Source organism: Magnusiomyces paraingens (assembly GCF_902498895.1).
Source record: "Magnusiomyces paraingens strain CBS 517.90 genome assembly, contig: contig4, whole genome shotgun sequence".
Taxonomy (NCBI): domain Eukaryota; kingdom Fungi; phylum Ascomycota; class Dipodascomycetes; order Dipodascales; family Dipodascaceae; genus Magnusiomyces; species Magnusiomyces paraingens.
This window is the reverse complement of record NW_022474070.1, coordinates 2,359,994-2,384,804: the sequence shown is the minus strand read 5'-3', so window position 1 is coordinate 2,384,804 and position 24,811 is coordinate 2,359,994. Positions and strand designations below refer to the sequence as shown.

Below are 24,811 nucleotides of genomic sequence, written 5' to 3'. Positions count from 1 at the left end.
TCATTAGTATAAAAAGTCACGTGAACACAATTGTGTTACCCATTTTTTCTTGAACCGAAAAAAAAAAAAAAAACAAATTAAACGGATTTTCATTTAAAGACTGAGTTAATCATGGAAAAACAAACAAATCTAATATATTGTTCATAATTAAGACTATCGATTTTTAATCCTAATTTTTAAATATATTATTGACTTTAAATTTTAATGAAATTAAAAATCAATACCTGTGACTTTGAAAAAAAAAAAACCCCTTAACATTAATACTATATTTAGTTAAAATCACGGTTAAACATTTATACATCTATTTCAACAAGTCAAAAGAATTCCTTAGATATTAGCAAAAAAGAATCTTCACTAAAAATCAGATTAAACAAATGTCAATTTTTTTTTTCTTTTCTCTTTAAAAAAAAATTATCTATTTTCACAAATCACCTTTTTTAAATTTCTTTAATTTTCTTTCAATAATATGTCATCAGTATCAAAAAAAAAAAAATTTAAACTACCTTAACCATTTATAAATACCATTTGTCAATCAGATTATAAACTTATTTTTTTTATGTTATTATTTTATTCTTGTTAAAAATTAAAAAAAAAAAAGAAAAAACACTTTTGTTTTTTTTTTCTTGGAATTTATATTTAAAAAAACGTTCATCTCCATTTCAACAATATTGTTAATGACCTTTTTTTCTTTCATTGATTTCTATAACATTTAAAGCTCTTTTTTGAAAACAAAAATATAAAAAAAAAAAAAACAAATTCATTCAAAAGAAAAAAATGAAATTCTATAAACTTATTTAAGGAAAAAAAAAAAAAAAGAAATCATCCTCCTCTGAAAAACAAACAATTGGGCAACTGCAATTATTCACAAACACATACACACAACAGCAAGTTAAACAGCCGTGCAAAATTTCAGTGGTTGACTGGCTGGTTTAGAAAAAAAAAAAAAATTTATATATTTAGGCGTCGGAGGTTTTTCCTACGCCGCACATACCCATTTACGGAAAGGTATTTCATTAATAGAAACAGAAACAAAAATGAAAATGAAAATGAAAATGAAAAAAAGAAACAAAAAAATTTCATTATCGAAGGAAGTTTAATGATATTAAACTGAAATTTTTGTTTTTTTTCCTTTTTTTAATCCTTTAGAAAAAATTTTTTTTTTGATTTATTTGAAATTTTTCTTATCAAAAAATCTTAGTTTTTTATGATGACTGGATTTAAGATAGAAAAAAAGAAAAAAAAAAAAAAAAATACTGGGTGTGATTACAATACGGGAACGAGTTTCCTAAATCTACTAAACACCTTTTGTGGTGTTGTTATCGCAATGCATATAAAATCACTCACAAAAACTTGGAATGCCCACTAAAATAATCATGAGGAAACAAAAAAAATTTTTTAATATGTTAATTCCTTTAATAATAAAAAAAAAAAAAAAAAAAAGGATTTACATTTTCAACAGATACTCAAATGTTTGAAAACTTTAAGAAATTTCATCATCTTTCTTCTGAGTTAATACCATGAAACGTTGAAACTTTATATCAACTTACAATCTTAGCTTCTTTTTTTTTGTTTTTTTTTTTTTGAATTCCTAGGCTTATGATTTTTATGTTTACCTAAAATTATTCCAGGAAGATAAATCAATTTTAGTAGCAGTTAAATTGGCTTAAAAAATGTTTTTTTTTTAATACGGTATTTATCTAATAGTAGTTTATTGAAAGAAAAAAAGAATGTTCAACAAGATGATTGATAAAACTAATATTAGTTAATTTCATTTCTATATGTCTAGAAAATGATAATAATATTATACAATTGTTATGGAATCATCTTTAGAAAACCCATGATTTTAGTCAATAATAATAAACTTAATTAGACTTAATCTTTGAAACAAACATATGTCTAGTTAAATCAACCGGATCTTTAAAATATCAGAAAGTTTTCTTATTAAAACAAAACTCATGGTATATTTGGGTATCAATTTGATGATTTAAAATTTTTTTTTTAAAAAGTTTGAAAGTTTACTTATTTGACATCTTGACTTTTTAATATGTTTAAACGTTCTGTCAAAAAAAAAAAATTTCAATTCGAAATAAAACTAACTTCATCATTGCCTACATATGCAATGTAAACAACAATTTAATCTCTCACTAATATTTAAATTCAAATCTTTAAAGAATTAAATCATTTATTTAAATATATCAATTTTTGATAAATTTACTTTTAAAAAGTACTTTTTTATCTTTTTTTTTTTTTTTTTTGTTTTATGTTTTATAATTTCTCATGATATGTTTAAAGAGGAACCCCCCACGCAATCATTACCAAATAATTCCACATTTCTTTCAAGCAATAAAAACAAAAGTCAATTCAAAAACAAAAAACAAAAAACAAAAAAAAAAAACATATTGAAATCTTTGAAAAATCTTCTAAATTCTTTTCATTAATGATTGAAAAAAAAAATAAAATCCTCCGTTTAGTTCCTATCAAAGCAACTAAAATAAGACTTTCTTTCCTAACCTCCTCCTCCTCCTCTTCTTCTTTGGGCGCTTATTACTGGGTACATTCTAGCGCGCTAAAAAGAGCCCGCTATTGTGGTGGCTGCCACCATTGTATATGGTGCCATTTTGTCTTCACTCTCTATATTAGATAAATTATTTATATAATAAATATAAATACTCCCTTAACTTCCGTTATCCATTCACCAACAAATCTTTGCTTTTAAAACTCTTTCCCCCCACAACCATCACCATCATCTACACAATGACTCCAATCCACCCAGAAATCCCTAAAACTATGGCCGCCGTCGTCTTCAATGGCCCACACAATATCTCCTTAGAAACAAAACCTGTCCCAGCCCTTTCTTCCCCAGGCTCCGTTCTTCTGCGTGTAAACTATACCGCTCTCTGCGGCTCCGAACTCCACGTGTTTCGTGGCCACCAGCCGTCCCCCACTGGTTTCATCATGGGACACGAGTTCACAGGTGTCGTTGTGCGGGCCGGCGCAGACGTCCGTACCCTTGCAGTCGGTGATAAAGTCGTCTCTCCATTCACAATCTCCTGCGGGAACAACTGCTTCTACTGTAAACATGGCGCCTCCTCGCGCTGCACAAAGTCCCGGCTTTTCGGTACTGCTGCCCTCGACGGCGGCCAGGCTGAATATGTCGATGTTCCACTTGCTGATGCCACCCTTGTCAAGCAACCCCATCTTAAGCCAGGTGTCGACCCAGTCTCTGCAGAAAAAAAACTTGTCCTAATGGCTGATATTTTCCCCACTGGCTATTTTGCTGCCAAAAATGCTTTCAAGGAAGCCTACTTTACTCAGCCTGGTTACAACCGTCCAGATACTCCGCCTTCCACTGATTCTGAAACTAGCCGTTTTGTAGCTCTTGTTGTGGGTTGCGGTCCTGTCGGGCTCTGTGCCATTGCTGCTGCTAAACATTTACTTCCACCTGATGCGATTCTTTATGCAATCGATTCTGTCCCAGCCAGACTCGAACTTGCAAAGTCTCTGGGTGCAATTGCCCTGCCACTTGACCAAGATCCTGTTGCTACTATCAAAAAAGCTACCGAGGGTCGTGGCGCTGATGCAGTCATGGAAATCGTGGGCCATGCTTCAGCCTTACGCTTGGCTTTTGATGCCGTCAGACCTTGGGGTCGTATTGCATCTGTGGGCGTACACAATGAAGATATCCCAATCACTGGCAATGAGGCCTATGGCAAGAACATTACTATTCAGTTTGGCCGATGCCCCGTGCGTTCCATTTTTGACGATGCTCTAAAGGTCTTTGTACAAGTCATGGACCAGCTTGACTTCCTTACAGGTACTGTTGTAAAGCTTGCAGATGCCAAAGAGGCCTACGATCTGTTTGACCAGCACAAAGTTGAAAAGATTATTTTTGAAATTTAAAAAAAAAAAAATTTATAACTATTATATAGAAAGAAAAGAAAAGAAAAGAAAAGAAAAGAAAAGAAAAGAAAAGAAAAGAAAAGAAAAGAAAATCATTTCAAGGACTCTACAATTCCAACAGCAACAGTCTTTCCTTCACGGCGTAAAATAATTCGTCCAAGATCCCGGTTCTGTTCAAAGGTCTCAATAGGAATCGACCGTCCGTTCAACACGGATATCTGTACACGAGCCTTTTGTCCGCCCTTGATAAGCCGCGGGGTCTTGCCAGCGACTTCATCTTTGCCGTTTTTCTCTAGTAATGCCACCAGCTTTGATACTTGGACCTCTGCGCGCGACCCCGCATAGTGCATCACCATCGTATTGCCCTTGAGAATTGGCTTGTCCATATCGAAAACTGTCAGCTTCGCCACAAACTTCGATGTGTACCCCACTGCGGGTGCATCTGCCCCACAAAGAATCGTTCCGGAACTAAGATCCTCGGGCAAAATTCCGGTTAACACTAACTCCACATAATCACCTGCTTTAGCCCATGGTATCGATTCCTTCTCCCGATCGTAGTTGTGAATTGACTTGACTATCGGCTGCTTACCAGATGATGGTGCAGGTACTGCAATCAGCTCTTGACCTTCCTGCACTGTACCATAGTCAACTCGTCCAGAAACAACAATCTGCGCCATGTGGGGCATCGCCTCCACGTCAATCACACGCATCCGAAATGGTGCTGCATAATCCCGCTCAGGAAGTTCCTGGGCCTCCAGTGCCTCCAAGACTGACAATCCCTTATACCAACTTGATAGTTCTTCAGGTAACTTTTGTTTCTTTCCTGTAACGTTAACACCAGAAAGACCACTGCATGGCACAAACGTGGTGTTTTCACTTTGGAATCCAACACGTTGCAAAAATGCTCCCAGCTGTTCCTCAATGGCCTGGAAACGGGCCTCGCTCCAGTCCATAGCATCTAGCTTGTTCACAGCAACCACAATCTGCTCAATCCCCAGACTGCGTGCCACAATCGCATGCTCCCGGGTTTGGCCATCGCTGAAAAAGCCAGACTCAAATGCATTGGGAGATGAATCAATCACCAAAAGAGCAACATCCGCGCGGGATGAGCCCTCAATCATGTTGGGTACAAAATCACGATGTCCAGGCGCATCCAAAATGGTGAAATGGCGCTTGTCTGTTTCGAAAATGGACGAGCAAACGTCCACTGTGATACCCCGAGACCGTTCCTCATCAGTTTTGTCCATAACCCATGCCAATGCAAATGATTGTTTACCAATTTCCTTTGAAGCCTTTTCATACTTGGCCACTGTGTTTTTAGAAACAGCGCCAGTGTCAAGTAGCAGTCGGCCCATCAGCGTACTCTTGCCAGCATCGACGTGTCCAATGACCACAAAGCAGAGAACGGGTTTTTTGGTCTTGGATCTCTTGATTTCTTCAAGAACATTGTACTTAAGTTTCTTAGGTGTGCCACTGTCAATTCTGAGGTTGGACAGTGACTTGGCTGTAGCTTCGTCAACAAAGCCCTTGGATTGAGATTGCGCAGCAAGAACTGTATCGTCAGGGCTTGGGAGAGAAAATGGCTTTTTAACTTTAGGGGTAGATTCTATAGAATATAAAAAGTTAGATCGTTGGTTCGGGCTATATGAGATTCGAGGGGTATAGGCGTCCGAGTCTGAGTCACAGTCAGTGTAAAAAAGGGCTGAAGAGCGTGGCTGTGGAGTAATAACCAAGTTGTAGTCGATTTCAGGGAATATGCTAATAGGAAGAGATGTTGATAAAGAAGAAGATGATGATGATGACGAAGATAAAGATAAAGATGCAGACGCAGAGGGTTTTTCAGAAGGTTTAGCAGATGTTGTTGTTGTTGTTGTTGTCGCTGTTGCTGGTTTCCTTAGCAGTTTAAGTTTGGATTCGGTAGGCTTTGTTATTGTTGATTGACCGGTTTTTGGTGCTCTAGCCGCAAGTTTTTGTAATGCGGATGACTTGGTTTTTGCTAGAGATGATGTAGATGATAATGATGCCAAAGAAGAAGATGAAGAGGATGTTGAAGGTGATGGCTCCGGCGCACCACCGTGTTTGGCCTGCAATTTGTCAAGAAGATTGAGAGAATTTGTGGATGTTGTGGGTGCAGTTTGCTGAGCAGCTGAGTTGTCTACTAGTGGCGAATCAGTTGATTCTTGCTGAGCTGCCTTTTTAAGAGCACGCATTTTAGCGAGAGAAGCTAATTTGGACATTGTAAATTATGGGAAATGCTGGTGAATGACTTAAATAAGGAAGATTGTTGAGAATGATAAATGAAAAATGGTGGCGGTGATGAAAATATTAAAAGTCAAAGTTGGTGGGCGGTTTAAAAAAAAAAGATTGGCTACCCAGCAGACTCGGAACCTCGTAATACAAAAAAAAAAAAATCACACAATAAATACTTACGTCCAGAAGCAGGCTTTGATGGCACGGCAGAGCTGGAAGGCGTAGGAGTCCCTGATTTTGGTTTCTTGACAGGAGCAGAATACTTTTTTTTAAGCTCGTCGATGGCGGCCTTAGTATCAAAGTCATGTTCAAAAATGGCATCTTCAATCACTTCAACGGGGACTTTCCGTTTCTCAAGACCAGCAATGACCTTGTTTACAGCAATCTCCAGTTCCTCTAGTCAAAAGTTAGTTGAGTTTTACTATCTATTCATTAAAACATACGTGGATCGTAGTCGTCGTTGTACTGGTCATCACTATAGTCTTCTTCTTCGTCGTAGAAGTCATCATCGTCAAAATCAGCGCCTATTACTGTTAGTCATACTTGAATTTAGATCCATACTGAAACGTACCTCTTGCCATTATTGGAAATTTTATTTAATTTGATTCAAGCAATAAATGTCTCTTTAATAGTTTTCACTGAAAAAGAGCTGCGTGAAATAAAAAAATAAATCGGGCTTGATGAACCAGTTGAAGAAAAAAAAAATAAAAAATAAAAAATAAAAATTCTTAAATTTTAAATTTTACACTCAAATTTTTTTTTTTTTTTTTAATTTTTAATTTTTAATTTTTGTTTTTTTTTTTTTGCTACTAATAATAATATTACTTCTTGTGCCTTTCCAAAATAACCAGCATAAAAAAATCCCACCAATTCATTCATTCAAACCACACCACACATCAATCTCCTGATATTCCCCCTCCCCCCTCAATGACTACCCCAAGTACTATTGCCATTGAAGTCTTCCGATCGCATGAAGACGTCCGCATGTTTGGCATTACGCCAGCGTCACAGGAAAATGGATATGCTTCTCGCTACTGGAATTCCAAAAAGGCTTTGTGGCGTGGTATTCTTTCTGTTGTCAACGTCATTGACCATGAAAGTGATTCCGAGAATGACGATCCCAAGTGTGAAATTCGTTTGCTCAGCAGGAAAACAGAAGAGATTTTTGCAATTGCTCCTTATAGCCCCGATGGCCAAGGGTGTATCTTGGTAAGTTTTATTCAATATTTCATTTGTCTTATTTAAAACAATAACTAACAAACATTAAGACTCCAGACCATTTGAGGTCTTACGCCATCACAGTTGCAAACTTAAACAATAGCATCACAGTCGGCATCACGTTTCTAAACATTCAGGACGCAAATGATTTTAACGAAGCCTTGAGAGAGTACCGACGTAGTGTTGCTTCAGAACCACCTGTCCCAGCGCTGGCCGCCTCGGATTTTAGTTTGGCAAAGGGGCAGTCCATCCACATCAACTTAAAAAAGTCAGACAGCAATGACAGCAATGACAGCAATGACAGCAATGACAACGATGACAATGATGCAATTACCACTACCACTACCATTACTACTACTTCGGTCCCGACAATTGCACCGCCAACTATTGCCCCTCCACCACTGTTACCACCCCCTCCTGTGACCTCATCTTTTACTCAAGAAGAAGATGATGACGATGAATTTGGTGACTTTGTCTCATAATCAATTTTATATTTGCTTTATTTTTCTTCTTTTAAAATTATCTTTATGTACAAGTAGTAGTTTTCCATCCTCCCATTTACCATTATCTCCAATCTTAAACAAACAAAAAAAGAAAATTATGTAGTTTAAACATCTCTCAACCACAGCTCACGTCGTCGCTGTCTATCTCTTCTAGCATTAGTACGGTGCTCAGTCCAGTTGGACTTGATAGTATCCAAATGCTGATCCATTTTCTGCTGGCGCTCCTCATTTGGCTTAGAAACAATCGACACAAAGAATGGCGAGCACTTGAACTTTTCAGCAAGTGCCTTGCGAGTCCACTTCTCAGGGTCCTCCAGACGCAACCGCTGGATCTCGGAAATGTCGGCTTCAGTCAAGTGGTACTTCTTGGTGGTAGGCTCTGTCAACGGAGGCATGTTCTCAATCTGGTGCTCTTGCTTGGTGTTCCAAACAGCATGACGACGAGCATCATCGGCCGGCAGGAAAGCACTAGGGGTCTGGTGTGGAGAGGGCGCACTGGCTGGAGGGTTGTGCACAACACCGGCAGGAAGATTGATCTTGGTCGTGTTGGCGGAACGAGTAGGATGGAACTTGGTGGGAAAAGGAGTCGCAACATCGCTCTTCTTAGCGAACGACGACGCGTTTCTGATCTGGCCGGCCAGTCTGAGGTTCTTCATGGTGGTGATGTTGGTAGTGGTGATGATGAGCCTTTTTTTTTTGGTGGTGGTGGAGGGAACAAATAAAGGAATTAATAGAAAAATTTCACTGGCATACACAAAAATTTTCAAAAGTTCTGTAGAATACTCACACAAGCGTATTTATCAGAACACAAGGCTATTTTTTTTTTCTTCAATCCATTCAAAATATTTTTGCTTTTCAACATCTTTCCCCTAATAAACTTTCATCACCACTTCAATATCCCAGTATGAGATGGCTGCCATAGACCCGTCGTATGTCGAGGAGCTCACCTTGCAAATCTCCAAGCAGCTCAACCGTACTGCTTTGAATCCAGCTTTAGCTAACCAAGTTTTAAATTTTGCCACTTCTCAGCCAAACAAACCCACGTTTGTACGCGTTTGCAAGGCTTTTGGAAGATTCGACGATGAATTTTTAGAGTCAGTTTACGATAAAGTCCAGTCTTTTAAGAAAGAAATAAAAGTAGAGCCCAAGGTTAAATTAGAAGATGATGTTAAACCCGAAAATGTGAAAACAGGACTTGTATTTGTCAAGCCCAAACGCGAAGGCTTATCTGATATCAAGATTGAGCGCGAAAAACCATTAAAAAAGATTAAAATCGAGTCCGAAGACGATTTATTAGATGAAATTAAAACAGAACCTTTAACAAAGATTTCTAAACCACAGTTCCGCAAGCGAATGGCACATGGTGCAAAGTGTCATGCCAGACACCAACAAGATGATGATTCGGACGAGACCCCTAAGCAAAATACCCCTAAAAAATCTACCCTTTCAGCAGAAGCACAAGCTAAATTAGATGAAATTCGACGCAAACGTACAGAAAACTCTACATCTGCTGTGGAACGATCACCATACTCTGAATCTAGAACTGATTATAGATCGAGTAATAATTCTTCTGACAGATACTACCGACCAGACCGTAATTCATCTTCTTCCAGACGACGGAATAATCGCGAAGACTCTCCAAAAAATTACCCTGGAGATGATGAATACGATCAAGAGTCATTAATGGCTCTTGATCGTGACTGGTACACGGGAGACGAGTTTGGCCATACTGCAGGTGACGAGTCCCATAACCCCTTTGGAGATGGATTGGACTATGAAGTTGAGGAAAAGGCTTTGGAACGCCGTGTCACTGCGCGGATTACTTCATTTGCCCGACAAAAGCAAAATGATTCAGATCTTTGGGAACGCAATCGTATGCGCACATCTGGTGTTAATGGTGGCGGCGCGGAATTTTTTGAGGAAGACGACGAAAATGAAGATAAAAAGATTCATGTATTAGTCAATGAACTTCGACCACCGTTTTTACAAGGATATAAAGTGGACGGTAAGGTTAGAGATATGGTACCAGCAGTACGAGATTCTCAAAGTGATATGGCGATATTTGCCAAACGAGGCAGTGCCCTTGTCAAGGAGCAGCGCGAAAAACGTGAACGTCAAAAACAAGCCCGAGATTCAGCTAGCATTTCAGGAACAGCACTTGGAAACATCATGGGCGTTACTGAAGAGTCAGAGCAAAAGGAAAACAGTTCCTCGGTTGAAAAGTTTTCTGACCTTTTAAAGGAAAAGTCTCAAGGGGTCAGTGAATTCAGCAAAAATCTTTCTCTTAAACAACAACGTGAATACCTTCCTGCATTTGCGGTACGCGACGATCTTCTTCAAGTCATCCACGAGAACCAAGTGGTCATTGTCATTGGTGAGACTGGTTCTGGTAAAACCACACAATTGACACAGTTTCTTCTTGAAGACGGTTACGGGAAACTTGGCATGATTGGATGTACACAACCTCGTCGTGTTGCTGCCATTAGTGTGGCCAAGCGTGTTAGTGAAGAGATGGAAGTTAAGCTGGGCTCTAAAGTTGGTTACGCAATTCGTTTTGAAGACTGCACTAGCAATGAAACAATTATCAAGTACATGACTGACGGTGTTTTATTACGTGAATCGCTTACGGAACCTACACTTGATCAATATTCATGCATTATTATGGACGAGGCACACGAACGTGCATTAAATACAGATGTGCTTATGGGCCTTTTTAAAAAGGTATTGCAAAAACGACGTGACCTTAAGCTTATTATTACCTCTGCAACTATGAATGCCGAACGGTTTTCTCGTTTTTATGGTGGTGCCCCGCAATTTACAATTCCAGGTAGAACTTTCCCTGTAGATGTTCAAAACCACTCGACTCCTGTTGAGGATTACGTTGATGCAGCTGTTAAGCAGATATTATCTATTCACATTAAAAATGGTCCCGGCGACATTTTGGTTTTCATGACGGGTCAGGAAGACATTGAAGTGACGTGTGAAGTTGTACGAGAACGATTAGAACTTCTTGACAAACCGAAACCACTTGAAATTCTGCCCATTTACTCACAACTTCCTGCAGACTTACAAGCGAAAATTTTTGAACCAGCACCGAAAGGTGTTCGGAAAGTCATTGTAGCAACCAATATTGCGGAAACATCATTAACGGTCGATGGTATCAAATATGTGGTGGACTGTGGGTACTCCAAAATGAAGGTATATAACCCCAAGATTGGTATGGACTCTCTACAACTTGCTCCGATTTCCGTGGCCAATGCTAACCAGCGGTCGGGTCGTGCTGGTAGAACAGGACATGGTGTTGCTTATCGATTATATACACAGCGTGCAGAGATGGATGAAATGTACCCGCAAGCTATTCCAGAAATTCAACGAACCAATTTGGCCAATACACTTTTATTACTGAAATCATTAGGTGTTGATAATCTTCTTGAGTTTGACTTTATGGATCCTCCACCGACTGATACCATGACTGCCAGTTTATACGATCTTTGGGCTCTGGGAGCTCTTGACAATTTGGGGAGACTTACTCAATTGGGTACAAAAATGTCTAAATTCCCCATGGAACCTTCTCTAGCCAAGCTTGTTATAATGTCTTTAGACTATGGGTGTACTGAAGAGATTTTAACAATTGTGTCGATGCTTTCTGTACCTTCTATATTTTACCGGCCAAAGGAGCGTGAAGAAGAAGCAGATGCTTCACGTGAAAAGTTTTTTGTTGCTGAGTCTGATCATTTGACACTTCTTCATGTTTATAAGCAATGGGTTTCAAACAAATGTTCAGATATTTGGTGTGCCAAACACTTTTTGCATGCCCGGGCGTTGCGTCGTGCCAAGGAGGTGCGTGAGCAGTTGGCGTATATTTTGCGCGACAGCAGACACAATGTGCGCTCGTGTGGGACTGATTGGGACGTTGTGCGGCAATGCATTTGCAGTGGTTATTTTTCACAAGCAGCGCGGGTCCGCGGACTTGGTGAGTACATGAATCTGCGCACCAATCTTATCATGCAGCTGCATCCGACATCAGCGTTGTATGGTCTGGGGTACTTGCCCGAATATGTGGTATACCATGAGCTAGTGTTGACTTCAAAAGAGTACATGTCCGTGGTGACTGCCGTTAGTCCTTACTGGCTGGCCGAACTTGGCGGGGTTTTCTATTCGCTCCGGGAAAGCGGCCGCGATCAAGCCGCAAGTGGGGATTGGGGGAGAGCTGCGATTGAGGAGCAGCTTGAAAGGGATACAGAAAAGTATAAGCAGATACAAAATGGAGGGGATGGATCATTACAAGAAAAGCGGAAGATGAAGAAGGAAAAGGAAAAGAGTAGTGGAGGGGTTGTTATTGTTGGTAAAAAGACATTTGGAGGACGAAGAGGATTTTAAAACGGTATGAAGAAATGGGCCAATAATATTTTTAAATTTTTTTTTTTTTTTTTTTTTTTCAACACACTATGGGGGAATTTTTTTTTTCAAGATTCTAAACTAATTAGTTATAAATAAAAACGTCATACTCTAAATGCAAAACAAACAAATAATTAAAAAAAAATAATAATTTAATGAAGAATAATATTGTCAATGATTCTGGTTTGAGTGCCAGACTTATTGGGGACACGAATAGCAGAAGACAGGATGGCACCAACGGCGGGATCAACCTCGTCAACTTCTTGGAGGTCGACAGTATCGGCCAGCGAGACGTACTCGACATCCACGGCAAACTGGGATTCTGGGGTATCACTTTTCTTTTCATAAGGCTTAATGACATTACGGATAGCTTCCATAATTTTTGCGCGGCTTGTTTCACCAGATTTGTAAAGCGATTCACCAGCAGCCAAAGCCTGGTAAAGAATGCAAGAGTGTGCACGCGAATCTTGAGTCAAGTAAGTATTTCTTGAGCTCATGGCCAGTAAGTTATGTTCGCGGACAGTGGGGACCATGAAGATTTCAGTGTTAATTAAAAGATCTTTGACCATACGTTTGACAACAACGACTTGTTGGATATCCTTTTGACCAAAGTAAGCCACCTCCGGGGTGACAATATTGAGAAGTTTTGTAACGACTGTTGCGACACCACGGAAAAACTGTGGTCTGATTGAACCTTCAAGCTGTTCACTAAGACCTTTGACCTCGACAAACGCACCGCGTTGCTTGGCTTGTTCTAAAGGAATACCGCTAGGGTACATTTCAGCGACAGTAGGGACAAAAACAGCAATGGGGTTGGGGGAAAGGACAGTTGACAGGGCATCAATGTCTGCGTCTAGGGTACGTGGATAAGCGTCAAGATCTTCATGGGGGGCAAATTGAGAAGGGTTTACAAAGATGGAGACGATGGTGAAATCGTTATTTTTGACTGATTGAGAGACTGTATATTATTAAGTGGGAAAAAAAAATTTTTTTTGTTTTTTGTTAACATCCGAGGTTATAATAAGAGAGTTTGGATAGTAGTTTCACCTTTTCAAAAAGGTTTTCTTTCATATATATTTATTTATTAAAAACAATAACTTACCCAAGTTGAGATGGCCTTGATGAAGAGCACCCATGGTTGGGACAAGACCAACTGTTTTGCCTTCAAGAAGAGCTGCTCTACGCCAGGCCCTAATGTCCTGGATAGTTCGGAATACGTTAACTGGGGTTGGTGATTGAGTCATTGCTGGTGTTGGTGAGTATGGGGGGGTAGCAGCGTTAGTCCAAAGACGACGGAAAATGTGGGATAAGTATATGGCAGGAGGTTTAGAGAAGGATTTTACAAAGAATCCAAGTGGATACATGTCAGGGATTGAATAGATATATAATAAAATATATATATATGGTATTAGTTTAAATATATATAAAAAAAAAAAAAATTTTGAAAAATGGAGGTTTAAAAAAAAAAAAAATTAATTAATTAAATTATTTGGTGGGGTTCTTTTGTATGGGAAAAAAAAAAAAAATCAATCAGTTATATTTTTTTTTATTTTTGTGCCCACACAAACTAAAATTTTTCATTTTTTTTTATATAACCATCACAAGCTGATTTGGTTTGAAAAAAAAAAAAAAAAAAAAAAAAAAACTGTTGAGATGCCGTCAGATCCTCCTTCTCCTCTACACACACACATACATACATTTTTTACACCCCACCAAAACCACCAACAAAAAAAAAAAAATATATATATAAATTTATAAGGTCACGGGATTAATGCGGCTTAGGCGAATCGGGTTCGGTTAAGTAACGTGATTATATATATATATATATATATATACACGGCTGTATTAAAGTAGGGTAACTAAATTAATGTTAGTAAAATGGTTTTAACATGTTCACTAACAAAAATAAAAATAAATAAATAAAAAATAAAATTAAAAATAAAATTAAAAACAAACCGTAGAATGTTTATTTTATTTTATTTATTTTTTTTTATTTACATTTCTCATTCCAATTCCAATTCCAATTCCAATTCCAATTTTTCATTTATACCATTACATATATTCCCCACAACTAATTTAACCACAATGGCTGTAAATGAGCCTTCTTCCTCTTCATCAAAACGTCTTAGAAGACCATCCATGGCTCATATTGGTTCTGGCCCACGCTCAGCTGCCGGACCAAGAACTTCAATGGCCTCTAATCCACGTCTATCCATAGCCTCTAACCCAAGAAACTCTATGGTATCTAACCCAAGGCATTCCATGGTATCTAATCCTCGACAGTCCATGATCCCAGGAGTCTCCGGTGCAAGTCTAGCACGATCTACTCCTTTAACTAGACGTCAAAATAATACACCAGGACTCTCTGCACGTCGACCACAACACATTCAAATTGGCAGCGCATTCGGAAATGGAAATGGAAATGGAATTGGAGGCAACTTTTCAAATAACTCAGCAACAATAGGCCTTGGACCAAATGGACCAGGTGTCATGGCAGGCTCTTTAACTGAAATGATGAATGCTAGTATACAACGAACTAGCCAATCTAGGAAAAATTCAGTTCTTCCTGTTTCTTCAAATGGCTCTCAACGATTCCCAAATAATAATAATAATAATAATAATAATAATAATAATAATAGTGGAGCCCCCCCATCAGTAACACTACCAACTTCCTCAGCTCAACGAAATAACTCACGTATGTCATCCTTTGGAGTTTCAACACCAGTCCCTTCATCTGCAGGATCTGTATCAACCCCAGCTTCCGCTTCATCATCCCACGAATTAATAATTTCACTCCGTGATAAAGATCAAGTTGCAAAAACAGCACAAGCAGTCCATGATTACTTACAAAATAATAACTTCCCTGGGGAAACAGGCCATCCTCTTACTCTCAAGTCTTTACGTGCACCAACCCAAAAGGACTTTATTTTAATATTTAAATGGCTCTACACCCGAATGGACCCAGGATATAAATTTGCAAAATCAATCGAACACGAGGTTTACTTTCTATTAAAAACTTTAAATTACCCATACTTAGAAACAATAAATAAATCCCAAATCTCAGCTGTTGGCGGACAAAGTTGGCCGGCATTCCTTAACATGCTTTTATGGCTTGTTGAACTTAACACCACTATGGATATCTTTAACAAGAGAGAATACCCTGGAGCTGAACTTGCAGGTCCAAACATTGTCGACCAACTTCTTTTCAAACATACATCACGAGCTTACATGGCCTATGTATTAGAAGGTGTTGAAGACAACCAGCAATTCCAATCCGATTTAGAAGAAGAGTATTCGGGATATGTTGGCAGTTTAAATGCAAGTCTTCAAGAGATTCAAGAATCAAACAAGGAACTTGAAGACAAGGTCCAGGAACTAAGCAAAAAGCCCTTGGCAAAACAACACCTTCAAGAAAAAATTAAAATGCTGACAGCTGATGTTAAAAATTTCCAAGCTTATGCTGAGCGCATGGAAGCCGCCAAAGAAAAGAAGGCTCGAGCTATTAAGGAACTTGAAGAAAGTGTCAAGACTTCTGAGGCAGATCTAAAGCGAATACAAGAAGAAAAGGCGCAAATCCAAGCGCAAATTGCTTCACAAATTCTAAAACCTGCTGATATTGATAAAATGCAACTTGAACGCCAAAAAATTGCAACTTCTCTAGATATACACAAGGATAGACTTGAAGAAATGGAAAAAATCCAAAATGAAAAGGACCAGGAGGCTCAGGAAGCTCTTCAGCAGTTGGAAACTACTATGAATGAGTATATCAAAGCTTGCTACAGTTTAAAAATGGACAGATCAAAGGCACTTTCTGAAGCCATGAAAATGGATCCTACACTCTTTTCCATTGATATACCAAGCTCTCTTCCTGCAAATCCTAGTGAGCTTCATACTTCCATTGAATCCAAAATTAACACCCAAATCAAGCCCTTGCTTTACGAATACCGCAAGGAAGTTGGCGAACGTACACATCAGGCCCAAGATGAATATATTCGTTTACAAGAGCAATTCGATAGTCTTAACGAGCAAATTGTTGAAAAACGAGATCAATTAGAAACATTACAAGCAAAATACAATGCCACTTCTAACAAGGCCGATGCGTTGACTCAAACCATGAGCACAGAAATGACTGCTGCTAACACGGAGATTGAAAGAATGGAACTCAAGATTCAGGAGCTAACGCGTGACATGAGTACGGGGCTAACTCAATTACAAAAACAAAACAAGGATCTTTCTCAAGAAAATGATACCCTTAAAAGACAAATTACATTAACACGAGAACGGATGGAAGCAGAAGCTGAGCGAATGCTTTCAGATGTGATTAGTTTCAAGTCTTATACTCAGCAAACTCTTGAGAGTTATGAAAACTTTGTTGCTGAGGAATATCGTGCAATTGAAACCATTCAAGCTCAAAACGACTCATAGACTTTATTATTATTATTATTATTTTCTTTAATTGCTTTGTATTTTTAAATCTAATGACCTTATTATTTTCTAATATTGGAATTTTTCTTTTTTTTTTAAAATATATACAGAAAGTCAGACTTCAGATTTGAATCAGAAAGTACTTGATCTAAGATTTTTTTTTTTTTTTTTTTTTGATTCTGACCGTTTACTGAGTTTTTTAATAAAAATTTATTGATAAAAATAAAATAAAAAATAAAAAATAAAAAATAAAATAAAAAATAAAATAAAAAATAAAAAATAAAATAAAAATAAAAATAAAAATAAAAATCAAAATATGTAATTTTTTTTTTTCAAAATACGTCATGGCAAAAAAAAAAAAAAAAAAAAGGTTTTTAAGGCTGTGCACGGCAGTTAGTGTGAGTGAGTGGGAAATTTTATTTTTATTTTTTATTTTTTTTTTAGGATGGGAGTAAACAATAAGCACGTGACCATTTAAGAAAATTCTTTTTTTTCCAAAAAGACCTAGCACCTTCCATGGAATTCTCGAAAAAGACCAAACGTGTTTCAATCAAATCAAAAGTCGATCAAAAACCTCGCAACCCCCCCTCCAACTATAAAAAGGATTGAAATTCCTCCATTTTTTTTTTATAAAAAACTTTTCTACCTTTTTTCCTTCTTTCCTTTCTCTTACTCAATTCATCAAATTTTATTTTGACGAAATCCTTTCCCTTTTTTTTTTTATTTTTTTATAAAAAGTTATTAAACAAACAATGAGCAAAGCTATTGGTATTGATCTTGGTACCACATACTCCTGTGTGGCCCACTTCGCTAACGACCGTGTCGAAATTATCGCCAACGACCAAGGTAACCGTACTACCCCATCGTTTGTCGCTTTCACCGACACTGAGCGCCTGATTGGTGATGCCGCCAAGAACCAGGCTGCTATGAACCCTGAAAACACAGTCTTTGACGCTAAGCGATTAATTGGTCGCAAGTTCACTGACAACGAGGTTCAGACTGATATCAAGCACTTCCCCTTTAAGGTTATCGACAAGAATGGCAAGCCCGCCATTGAGGTCCAATTCAAGGGTGAGACTAAGGTTTTCCAGCCTGAGGAAATCTCTTCTATGGTCCTCACCAAGATGAAGGAGACTGCTGAGAGTTTCCTTGGCACCAAGGTTTCTGATGCCGTCATTACTGTCCCCGCTTACTTCAACGACTCTCAAAGACAAGCCACCAAGGATGCTGGTTTGATTGCTGGTCTTAACGTTCTCCGTATCATTAACGAGCCTACTGCCGCTGCTATTGCCTACGGCCTCGACAAGGGCGCCAAGGAGGAGCGCAAGGTTCTTATTTTCGATCTTGGTGGTGGTACTTTCGATGTCTCCCTCTTGACCATTGAGGATGGCATTTTCGAAGTCAATGCTACTGCTGGTGACACTCACTTGGGTGGTGAGGATTTCGACAACAGATTGGTCAACCACTTCATTGCTGAGTTCAAGCGCAAGAACAAGAAGGATCTTTCTTCTAACCAGCGTGCTCTCAGACGTCTGAGAACTGCCTGTGAGCGTGCTAAGCGCACTCTTTCTTCTTCTGCTCAGACCTCTATCGAGATTGACTCTCTCTACGAGGGTATCGATTTCTACACTTCCATCACCCGTGCCAGATTCGAGGAGCTCTGTGGTGATCTTTTCAGATCTACCCTTGAGCCCGTCGAGAAGGTTCTCCGTGATGCCAAGATTGACAAGTCTCAGGTCCATGACATTGTCCTTGTTGGTGGTTCTACCCGTATTCCCAAGGTCCAGAAGCTTGTTTCTGACTTCTTCAACGGCAAGGAGCCTTCCAAGGCTATCAACCCTGATGAGGCTGTTGCCTACGGTGCTGCTGTCCAGGCTGCCATCCTTTCTGGTGATACTTCTTCTTCCAAGACCCAGGATCTGTTGCTTCTCGATGTTGCTCCTCTTTCCCTTGGTATCGAGACTGCTGGCGGTGTCATGACCAAGCTCATTCCCCGTAACTCTACCATTCCTACCAAGAAGTCTGAGACCTTCTCTACCTACGCTGACAACCAGCCTGGTGTTCTTATCCAGGTGTACGAGGGTGAGCGTGCTCAGACCAAGGACAACAACCTTCTCGGTAAGTTCGAGCTTTCTGGCATTCCTCCTGCTCCTCGTGGTGTTCCTCAGATTGAGGTTACCTTCGACATTGATGCCAATGGTATCCTGAACGTCTCTGCTGTCGAGAAGGGCACTGGTAAGAGCAGCAAGATTACCATCACCAACGACAAGGGCCGTCTTTCTAAGGAAGACATTGAGCGCATGGTTTCCGAGGCTGAGAAGTACAAGGATGAAGACGAGAAGGAGGCTGGTCGTATTGCCGCCAAGAACGGTCTTGAGTCTTATGCTTACTCTCTTAAGAACACAGTCTCTGAGGAGAAGTTCAAGGAGAAGGTTTCTGAGAGCGACCGTGAGAAGCTTGAGAAGCAGATCACTGAGACTATTGAGTGGCTTGACAGCAACCACACTGCCACTACTGAGGAGTTCACTGACAAGCAGAAGGAGCTTGAGGGTGTTGCTAACCCCATCATGACTACCTTCTACCAGGGTGCTGGTGGTGCTCCCGGTGGCCCTGGTGGTGTTCCCGGTGGCTTCCCCGGTGCTGGACCCAGCGCTGGACCTAGCGCTGGTGAGGGTAGCGGCCCCACTGTCGAGGAGGTCGACTAAACATAGAGTTTATGCTTTTAAAAATCTTTTAGTACAAAATTTAATTCATTTCTGTTTTTTTTCAATCAATTGATTTATGCTTGTAGCCCATTTTAAAGAGCCAATTCGTTATTTACTAAAGACGATCACAATAGAGAGGGTAAAGGAGTGATGAAATTATTACAATTAGAACATTTTCGGATAAATGGGAGAATTATTACAAATTAAAACAAAGGTTAATCAAAAACAAAGAACTAAATAAACAGAAGAAGAGAAAATAAAATGGCACCAAAACTTCCAACAGCTGCAAAGCCCAAGTGATCAGCACTATTGACCTGTGCCAGCGATCCAGCTGTTAAGCTAGCTTGTGGCAAAACAAATGTTTCAGAGGGAAGTGTTTCAGTCACATGATCTGGAGAGCTTGAGCTGGTAATCGGTGAGTTATTTGATACCAAAATATTTTTGCCACTTGAAGAAGACTTTTCTAGATCAAAAGTACTACTTGATGGACCAACCACAGTAATATAAACGGAACCTATGGAAACAACAGGAGACTCAACAAAGGTAACTATGGAGACAGAAGTGAAATAAGAAGTTGTGATGATGGTATCTTCTAAGGAAATAATGGAGTCACTAATGACTATAGATGTTTTAACAACAGTATGACATTCATTACAAGATTCACCAAATGTCAATGATTTGGTAACCGTACTTACAGTTGACACAGTTGGCGAAACAACTACAGTGTTAACTTGTTTAGTAGTTTCAAAAATGGTGGAAGTTGCAGATCCATGAGTCAAGATGAAAGTAGAAGTAGATTCTGTAGTGACCAAAAATGTGGAACACTTGTCACACAATGCAACAGTCGTCGTAGTAGTTGGTGTTGGAGAAACAATAGAAGCCACAACAGTCGAAGTCGCTGAAATTTCAGAAGTGTAAATAGTTTCCAATGGTTGAGTAACGGTGAAAGTAATTCCCTCAGAAACACTGATAACTGTGGTATAACTAGTGGCCGTGAAAACTGGTAGGTTCACAGAAACGGGGACTGTAATAAGTCCACCAGACTGAGGTGAATATATAACTGCATTGTAAGTTGTTTCGGAAGGTTCGGTAAGTGTAATTGTATTACCTGCAGAAACAGTAGTAATTGTTGTATATCCACTAGAAGTAATAATCGTATTAGGTAGAAAAAGATTGACTGGAATCGTTGTTATACCACCAGATGTTAGTGAAGAAATAAAAGCTGTATAAGTTGTTTCAAATGGCTCAGTCAATGTGATTGTGTTACCCGCAGAAACACTAGTAATTGTTGTTAATCCAGAAGAGGTGATAACCGTAATTGGAACTTGAGAGAATGGAATTGTAGTTGCACCTTCTGGGGGAAGAGATGATGTCATAACGGTAGTGTAAATTGTCTCAAAGGGGCTAGTAAAAGTAACTGTGGTTCCCGCAGAAACACTAGTAATTGTCGTTAATCCGGTTGATATGATAACAAAAGTAAACAAAGGAAAAGTAACTGGGATAGTGGTGATACCCCCTGATAATAGAGGAGAAATAACAGCGGTATAGGTTGTTTCACAAGGCTCTGTAACTGTCACTGATCTACCTTTAGAAATTGTGGTGATTGTTGTTGATCCAGATGAAGTTAATATAGTGGTATAAACTGATTTGGAATCTGATTCAGTGATAGTTGTGGACCCACCTGAAGGCAATGGTGATATAACTGCAGTAATAGTGGTTTCACATGGCTCAGTAACAGTGATGGTAGAAAATCCTGATATCTTTGTGATAGTGGTAAATCCGCTAGATGTAAAGGTGGTGGTGATACAAGCACTACAATGCTCAGTGACTGTGGTCGGTAATGAAGCAGTAACTTTCAAAGTTTCAGATTTAGAAATTGTTATTGTAGTTGAACCTCCTGTTGGAATTGGAGAAATAATGACAGTATATGTAGTTTCACATGGTTCAGTGACAGTAACAGTTGCAGTCCCTGAAGCGGTAGTGATGGTAGAAAATGTTGTTGTTGTAATAGTTTTAGTAACGCAACCATGACAAATAGATTCTGTAGTAGTAGCTGTAGTTGACCCAGTTTCTGAGTTTGATTCAGGAAATGTAGGTTGTGGTATATGCGATGACACCTCGCTGGATAAGTGAATATTTAAAAAGGAAGTTTCAATAGCAGATGACTCAAAATATGATGTTATGGGAACTGAGTGTTGAGTGGATAATGATTCAGAAAACAAAGAAATTTCAGCAAAAGATGGTTTAATAGAAGAGATATTTTCCGTATATAATTTCTCAGCAGATGAAGATTCAAAAAATAATTCTTTAGAAGTTAATGGTTCTGTAAATGGAGACTCTATTGATAATGGTTCAACAGTAGAGGACTCAGCAAATGATGACTTTAACATAGATAAAGACTCAGCAAATGATGACTTTAACATAGATAAAGACTCAGCAAAAGATGATTCAGATAAAATAGGCTTTAAAAATGAAGATTCAGTAAACGAAGATTCCACAAAAGAAACAATCAGTGATGAGGATTCTTCAATTGACGATGAACTCGTCATAACAAGCAGCTCTGAAGACTCTAAAGATAAAGATTCAGCGAAAAATGGGTTAAATGAAGAAGATTCAAGAGAATGAGATTCACCAGACGACGACGAAGTAAATGACGATTCAGTAGATGAAAATTCAATATAAGAAGGGTCAAGAGATGACAATTCCACCGATAACGATTCAAAAATTGACGATTCAATAGGTGAAGATTCCAAAGTTGACGATTCAAGAGAGGAAGATTCCACAATTGAAGATTCAAGAGATGACGATTCAGCAGATGACGATTCAAGAGATGAAGATTCAAGAGATGAAGATTCAAAAGATGAAGATTCAAAAGATGAAGATTCAAAAGATGAAGATTCAAAAGATGAAGATTCAAAAGATGAAGATTCAAAAGATGAAGATTCAAAAGATGAAGATTCAAAAGATGAAGATTCAAAAGATGAAGATTCAAAAGATGAAGATTCAACAGATGAAGATTCAAAAGATGAAGATTCAAAAGATGAAGATTCAATAGATGACGATTCAAAAAAAGAGGATTCCACAGATGAAGATTGAAATGAAGAAGATTCAACGGATGACGATTCAACAGATGAAGATTCAACAGATGAAGATTCAACCGATGAAGATTCAACAGATGAAGATTCAACAGATGAAGATTCAATAGTTGATGATTCAACGGATGAAGATTCAACAGATGATGATTCAATAGATGATGATTCCACAGAAGATGATTCAGTAGAAGAAGAGTCAACAGATGAAGATTCAATAGATGACGATTCAATAGATGACGATTCAAAAGATGAAGATTCAACAGATGAAGATTCAATAGATGACGATTCAGAAGATGAAGATTCAACAGATGAAGATTCAAGAGAAGATGATTCCAAAGTTGACGATTCAAATGAAGAAGATTCAACAGATGACGATTCAATAGATGACGATTCAACAGATGAAGATTCAACAGATGACGATTCAATAGATGACGATTCAATAGATGACGATTCAATAGAAGATGATTCAATAGAAGATGATTCAATAGAAGATGATTCAATAGATGATGATTCAATAGATGATGATTCAATAGATGACGATTCAAAAGATGAAGATTCAAGAGAAGATGATTCCAAAGTTGACGATTCAAATGAAGAAGATTCAACAGATGACGATTCAATAGATGACGATTCAACAGATGAAGATTCAACAGATGAAGATTCAATAGATGATGATTCAATAGATGATGATTCAATAGAAGACGATTCAACAGATGAAGATTCAACAGAAGATGATTCAATAGATGACGATTCAACAGAAGATGATTCAATAGAAGAAGACTCATCCGATGACGATTCAATAGATGACGATTCAAAAGATGAAGATTCAACAGATGAAGATTCAATAGATGACGATTCAACAGATGAAGATTCAACAGATGAAGATTCAATAGTTGATGATTCAACGGATGAAGATTCAACAGATGATGATTCAATAGATGATGATTCCACAGAAGATGATTCAGTAGAAGAAGAGTCAACAGATGAAGATTCAATAGATGACGATTCAATAGATGACGATTCAAAAGATGAAGATTCAAGAGATGAAGATTCAAGAGAAGATGATTCCAAAGTTGACGATTCAAATGAAGAAGATTCAACAGATGACGATTCAATAGATGACGATTCAACAGATGAAGATTCAACAGATGACGATTCAATAGTTGATGATTCAACGGATGAAGATTCAACAGATGAAGATTCAATAGATGATGATTCCACAGAAGATGATTCAATAGAAGAAGAGTCATCTGATGATGATTCCACAGTCGATGATTCAATAGTTGATGATTCAATAGTTGATGATTCAATGGATGAAGATTCAACAGATGATGATTCAATAGATGACGATTCGGCAGAAGAAGATTCAACTGAAGAAGAAGAAGAGTCCTCCTCCACGGGACAATTTACTAAGTATTGAAGCTGGAAAACTAGTCCGTAAAGATAATCGTTATTCATATCACAAAGTAAGCAGGATGCAAATGTGCATGATAATGGATTAGATATTTGAGAAATTGTCCCACATCCTTGTTGGTATATGCCAGCTGCTGCACTGAAGCAGTCACTATAACATGCATCCGGAGAAGAAATGAAGACATCACATGTGTTTAAATAATCATAATAATTTGGTGGTTCGGGTAATGTATCTGGAGGTGGAGACTCTGACCCTGTACAAAGAACAGGATTTGGAAGATCTGAACATTCTGTAAATAAATTAAGCATGATTCCCAAATAAAATTGAATATCTCCTACTGAGGGGTAGCTTGATGCACACAAAAAGCAATACGAAGTAGGTGTCGATAATAATTCTAACAGTCCACATCTGTCTACCTGAGTATTAAAATATTGGTTTGCTAGCTCTAAGCAAAGGTTCACGCAGTCTACCTGAGTTGGAACTGAGGGAATACATTCATTAGATGACAGAGCTAATACCGATGATATCAACAAAGGAATAAGAACAAGCTGTTTCTGTAAAAACATTTATGAAACTTTGAATTTAATGATTGATAATATAAACTTGGTTAAAATTTTAAAAACGAAATTAAATATTACACTGTTTTTTATTTTCTTTATTGTTTCGAAAATAAATCTTATATCAAATAAAAATAATCAAAATGTGGGAATTATTTATTCTTATAAAGCTCTAATTTTTGATTATATCACAAACAAATAGTTGATTTAAGTATAAGAATCTTATTATTAATTAATATTGATGCTACAATGATTTCCTAATTTTATTGCAAAAATTGAATGCATTTAATTAATTATAATGATAAAATATGGATATATATGGTAACATGCTAAACTTTATCAGAAGGGA

The 24,811-nt window shown here is 38.1% G+C and overlaps 9 protein-coding genes across 9 annotated transcripts; 5 read left to right on the top strand and 4 right to left on the bottom strand.

Moving 5' to 3' along the window:
- Nucleotides 1–2,754: 2,754 nt before the first annotated feature.
- On the top strand, nt 2,755–3,900 carry SAPINGB_P005471 (uncharacterized protein; the record flags this gene model as incomplete). The annotated part of the gene is made up of 1 exon (XM_032000185.1): nt 2,755–3,900. The coding sequence occupies one exon, from the start codon at nt 2,755–2,757 to the stop codon at nt 3,898–3,900; it is 1,146 nt and encodes a 381-aa protein (XP_031856076.1).
- Nucleotides 3,901–3,992: 92 nt separating this feature from the next.
- SAPINGB_P005470 (uncharacterized protein) lies at nt 3,993–6,731 on the bottom strand (the record flags this gene model as incomplete). The annotated part of the gene is made up of 4 exons (XM_032000184.1): nt 3,993–6,124; nt 6,331–6,546; nt 6,594–6,674; nt 6,722–6,731. 4 exons carry the CDS (start codon nt 6,729–6,731, stop codon nt 3,993–3,995), a joined length of 2,439 nt encoding a protein of 812 aa, XP_031856075.1.
- Nucleotides 6,732–7,077: 346 nt separating this feature from the next.
- SAPINGB_P005469 (uncharacterized protein) lies at nt 7,078–7,850 on the top strand (the record flags this gene model as incomplete). The annotated part of the gene is made up of 2 exons (XM_032000183.1): nt 7,078–7,359; nt 7,419–7,850. 2 exons carry the CDS (start codon nt 7,078–7,080, stop codon nt 7,848–7,850), a joined length of 714 nt encoding a protein of 237 aa, XP_031856074.1.
- A 125-nt stretch (nt 7,851–7,975) lies between these two features.
- SAPINGB_P005468 (mitochondrial 54S ribosomal protein mL58) lies at nt 7,976–8,527 on the bottom strand (the record flags this gene model as incomplete). The annotated part of the gene is made up of 1 exon (XM_032000182.1): nt 7,976–8,527. The coding sequence occupies one exon, from the start codon at nt 8,525–8,527 to the stop codon at nt 7,976–7,978; it is 552 nt and encodes a 183-aa protein (XP_031856073.1).
- Nucleotides 8,528–8,780: 253 nt separating this feature from the next.
- On the top strand, nt 8,781–12,251 carry SAPINGB_P005467 (uncharacterized protein; the record flags this gene model as incomplete). The annotated part of the gene is made up of 1 exon (XM_032000181.1): nt 8,781–12,251. The coding sequence occupies one exon, from the start codon at nt 8,781–8,783 to the stop codon at nt 12,249–12,251; it is 3,471 nt and encodes a 1,156-aa protein (XP_031856072.1).
- Nucleotides 12,252–12,421: 170 nt separating this feature from the next.
- Nucleotides 12,422–13,633, bottom strand: SAPINGB_P005466 (uncharacterized protein; the record flags this gene model as incomplete). Its single annotated transcript, XM_032000180.1, has 2 exons — nt 12,422–13,227; nt 13,372–13,633. The coding sequence occupies 2 exons, from the start codon at nt 13,631–13,633 to the stop codon at nt 12,422–12,424; spliced, it is 1,068 nt and encodes a 355-aa protein (XP_031856071.1).
- Nucleotides 13,634–14,354: 721 nt separating this feature from the next.
- SAPINGB_P005465 (uncharacterized protein) lies at nt 14,355–16,694 on the top strand (the record flags this gene model as incomplete). Its single annotated transcript, XM_032000179.1, has 1 exon — nt 14,355–16,694. One exon carries the CDS (start codon nt 14,355–14,357, stop codon nt 16,692–16,694), a length of 2,340 nt encoding a protein of 779 aa, XP_031856070.1.
- A 752-nt stretch (nt 16,695–17,446) lies between these two features.
- SAPINGB_P005464 (uncharacterized protein) lies at nt 17,447–19,399 on the top strand (the record flags this gene model as incomplete). The annotated part of the gene is made up of 1 exon (XM_032000178.1): nt 17,447–19,399. One exon carries the CDS (start codon nt 17,447–17,449, stop codon nt 19,397–19,399), a length of 1,953 nt encoding a protein of 650 aa, XP_031856069.1.
- Nucleotides 19,400–19,632: 233 nt separating this feature from the next.
- On the bottom strand, nt 19,633–24,471 carry SAPINGB_P005463 (uncharacterized protein; the record flags this gene model as incomplete). Its single annotated transcript, XM_032000177.1, has 1 exon — nt 19,633–24,471. One exon carries the CDS (start codon nt 24,469–24,471, stop codon nt 19,633–19,635), a length of 4,839 nt encoding a protein of 1,612 aa, XP_031856068.1.
- Nucleotides 24,472–24,811: the final 340 nt, after the last annotated feature.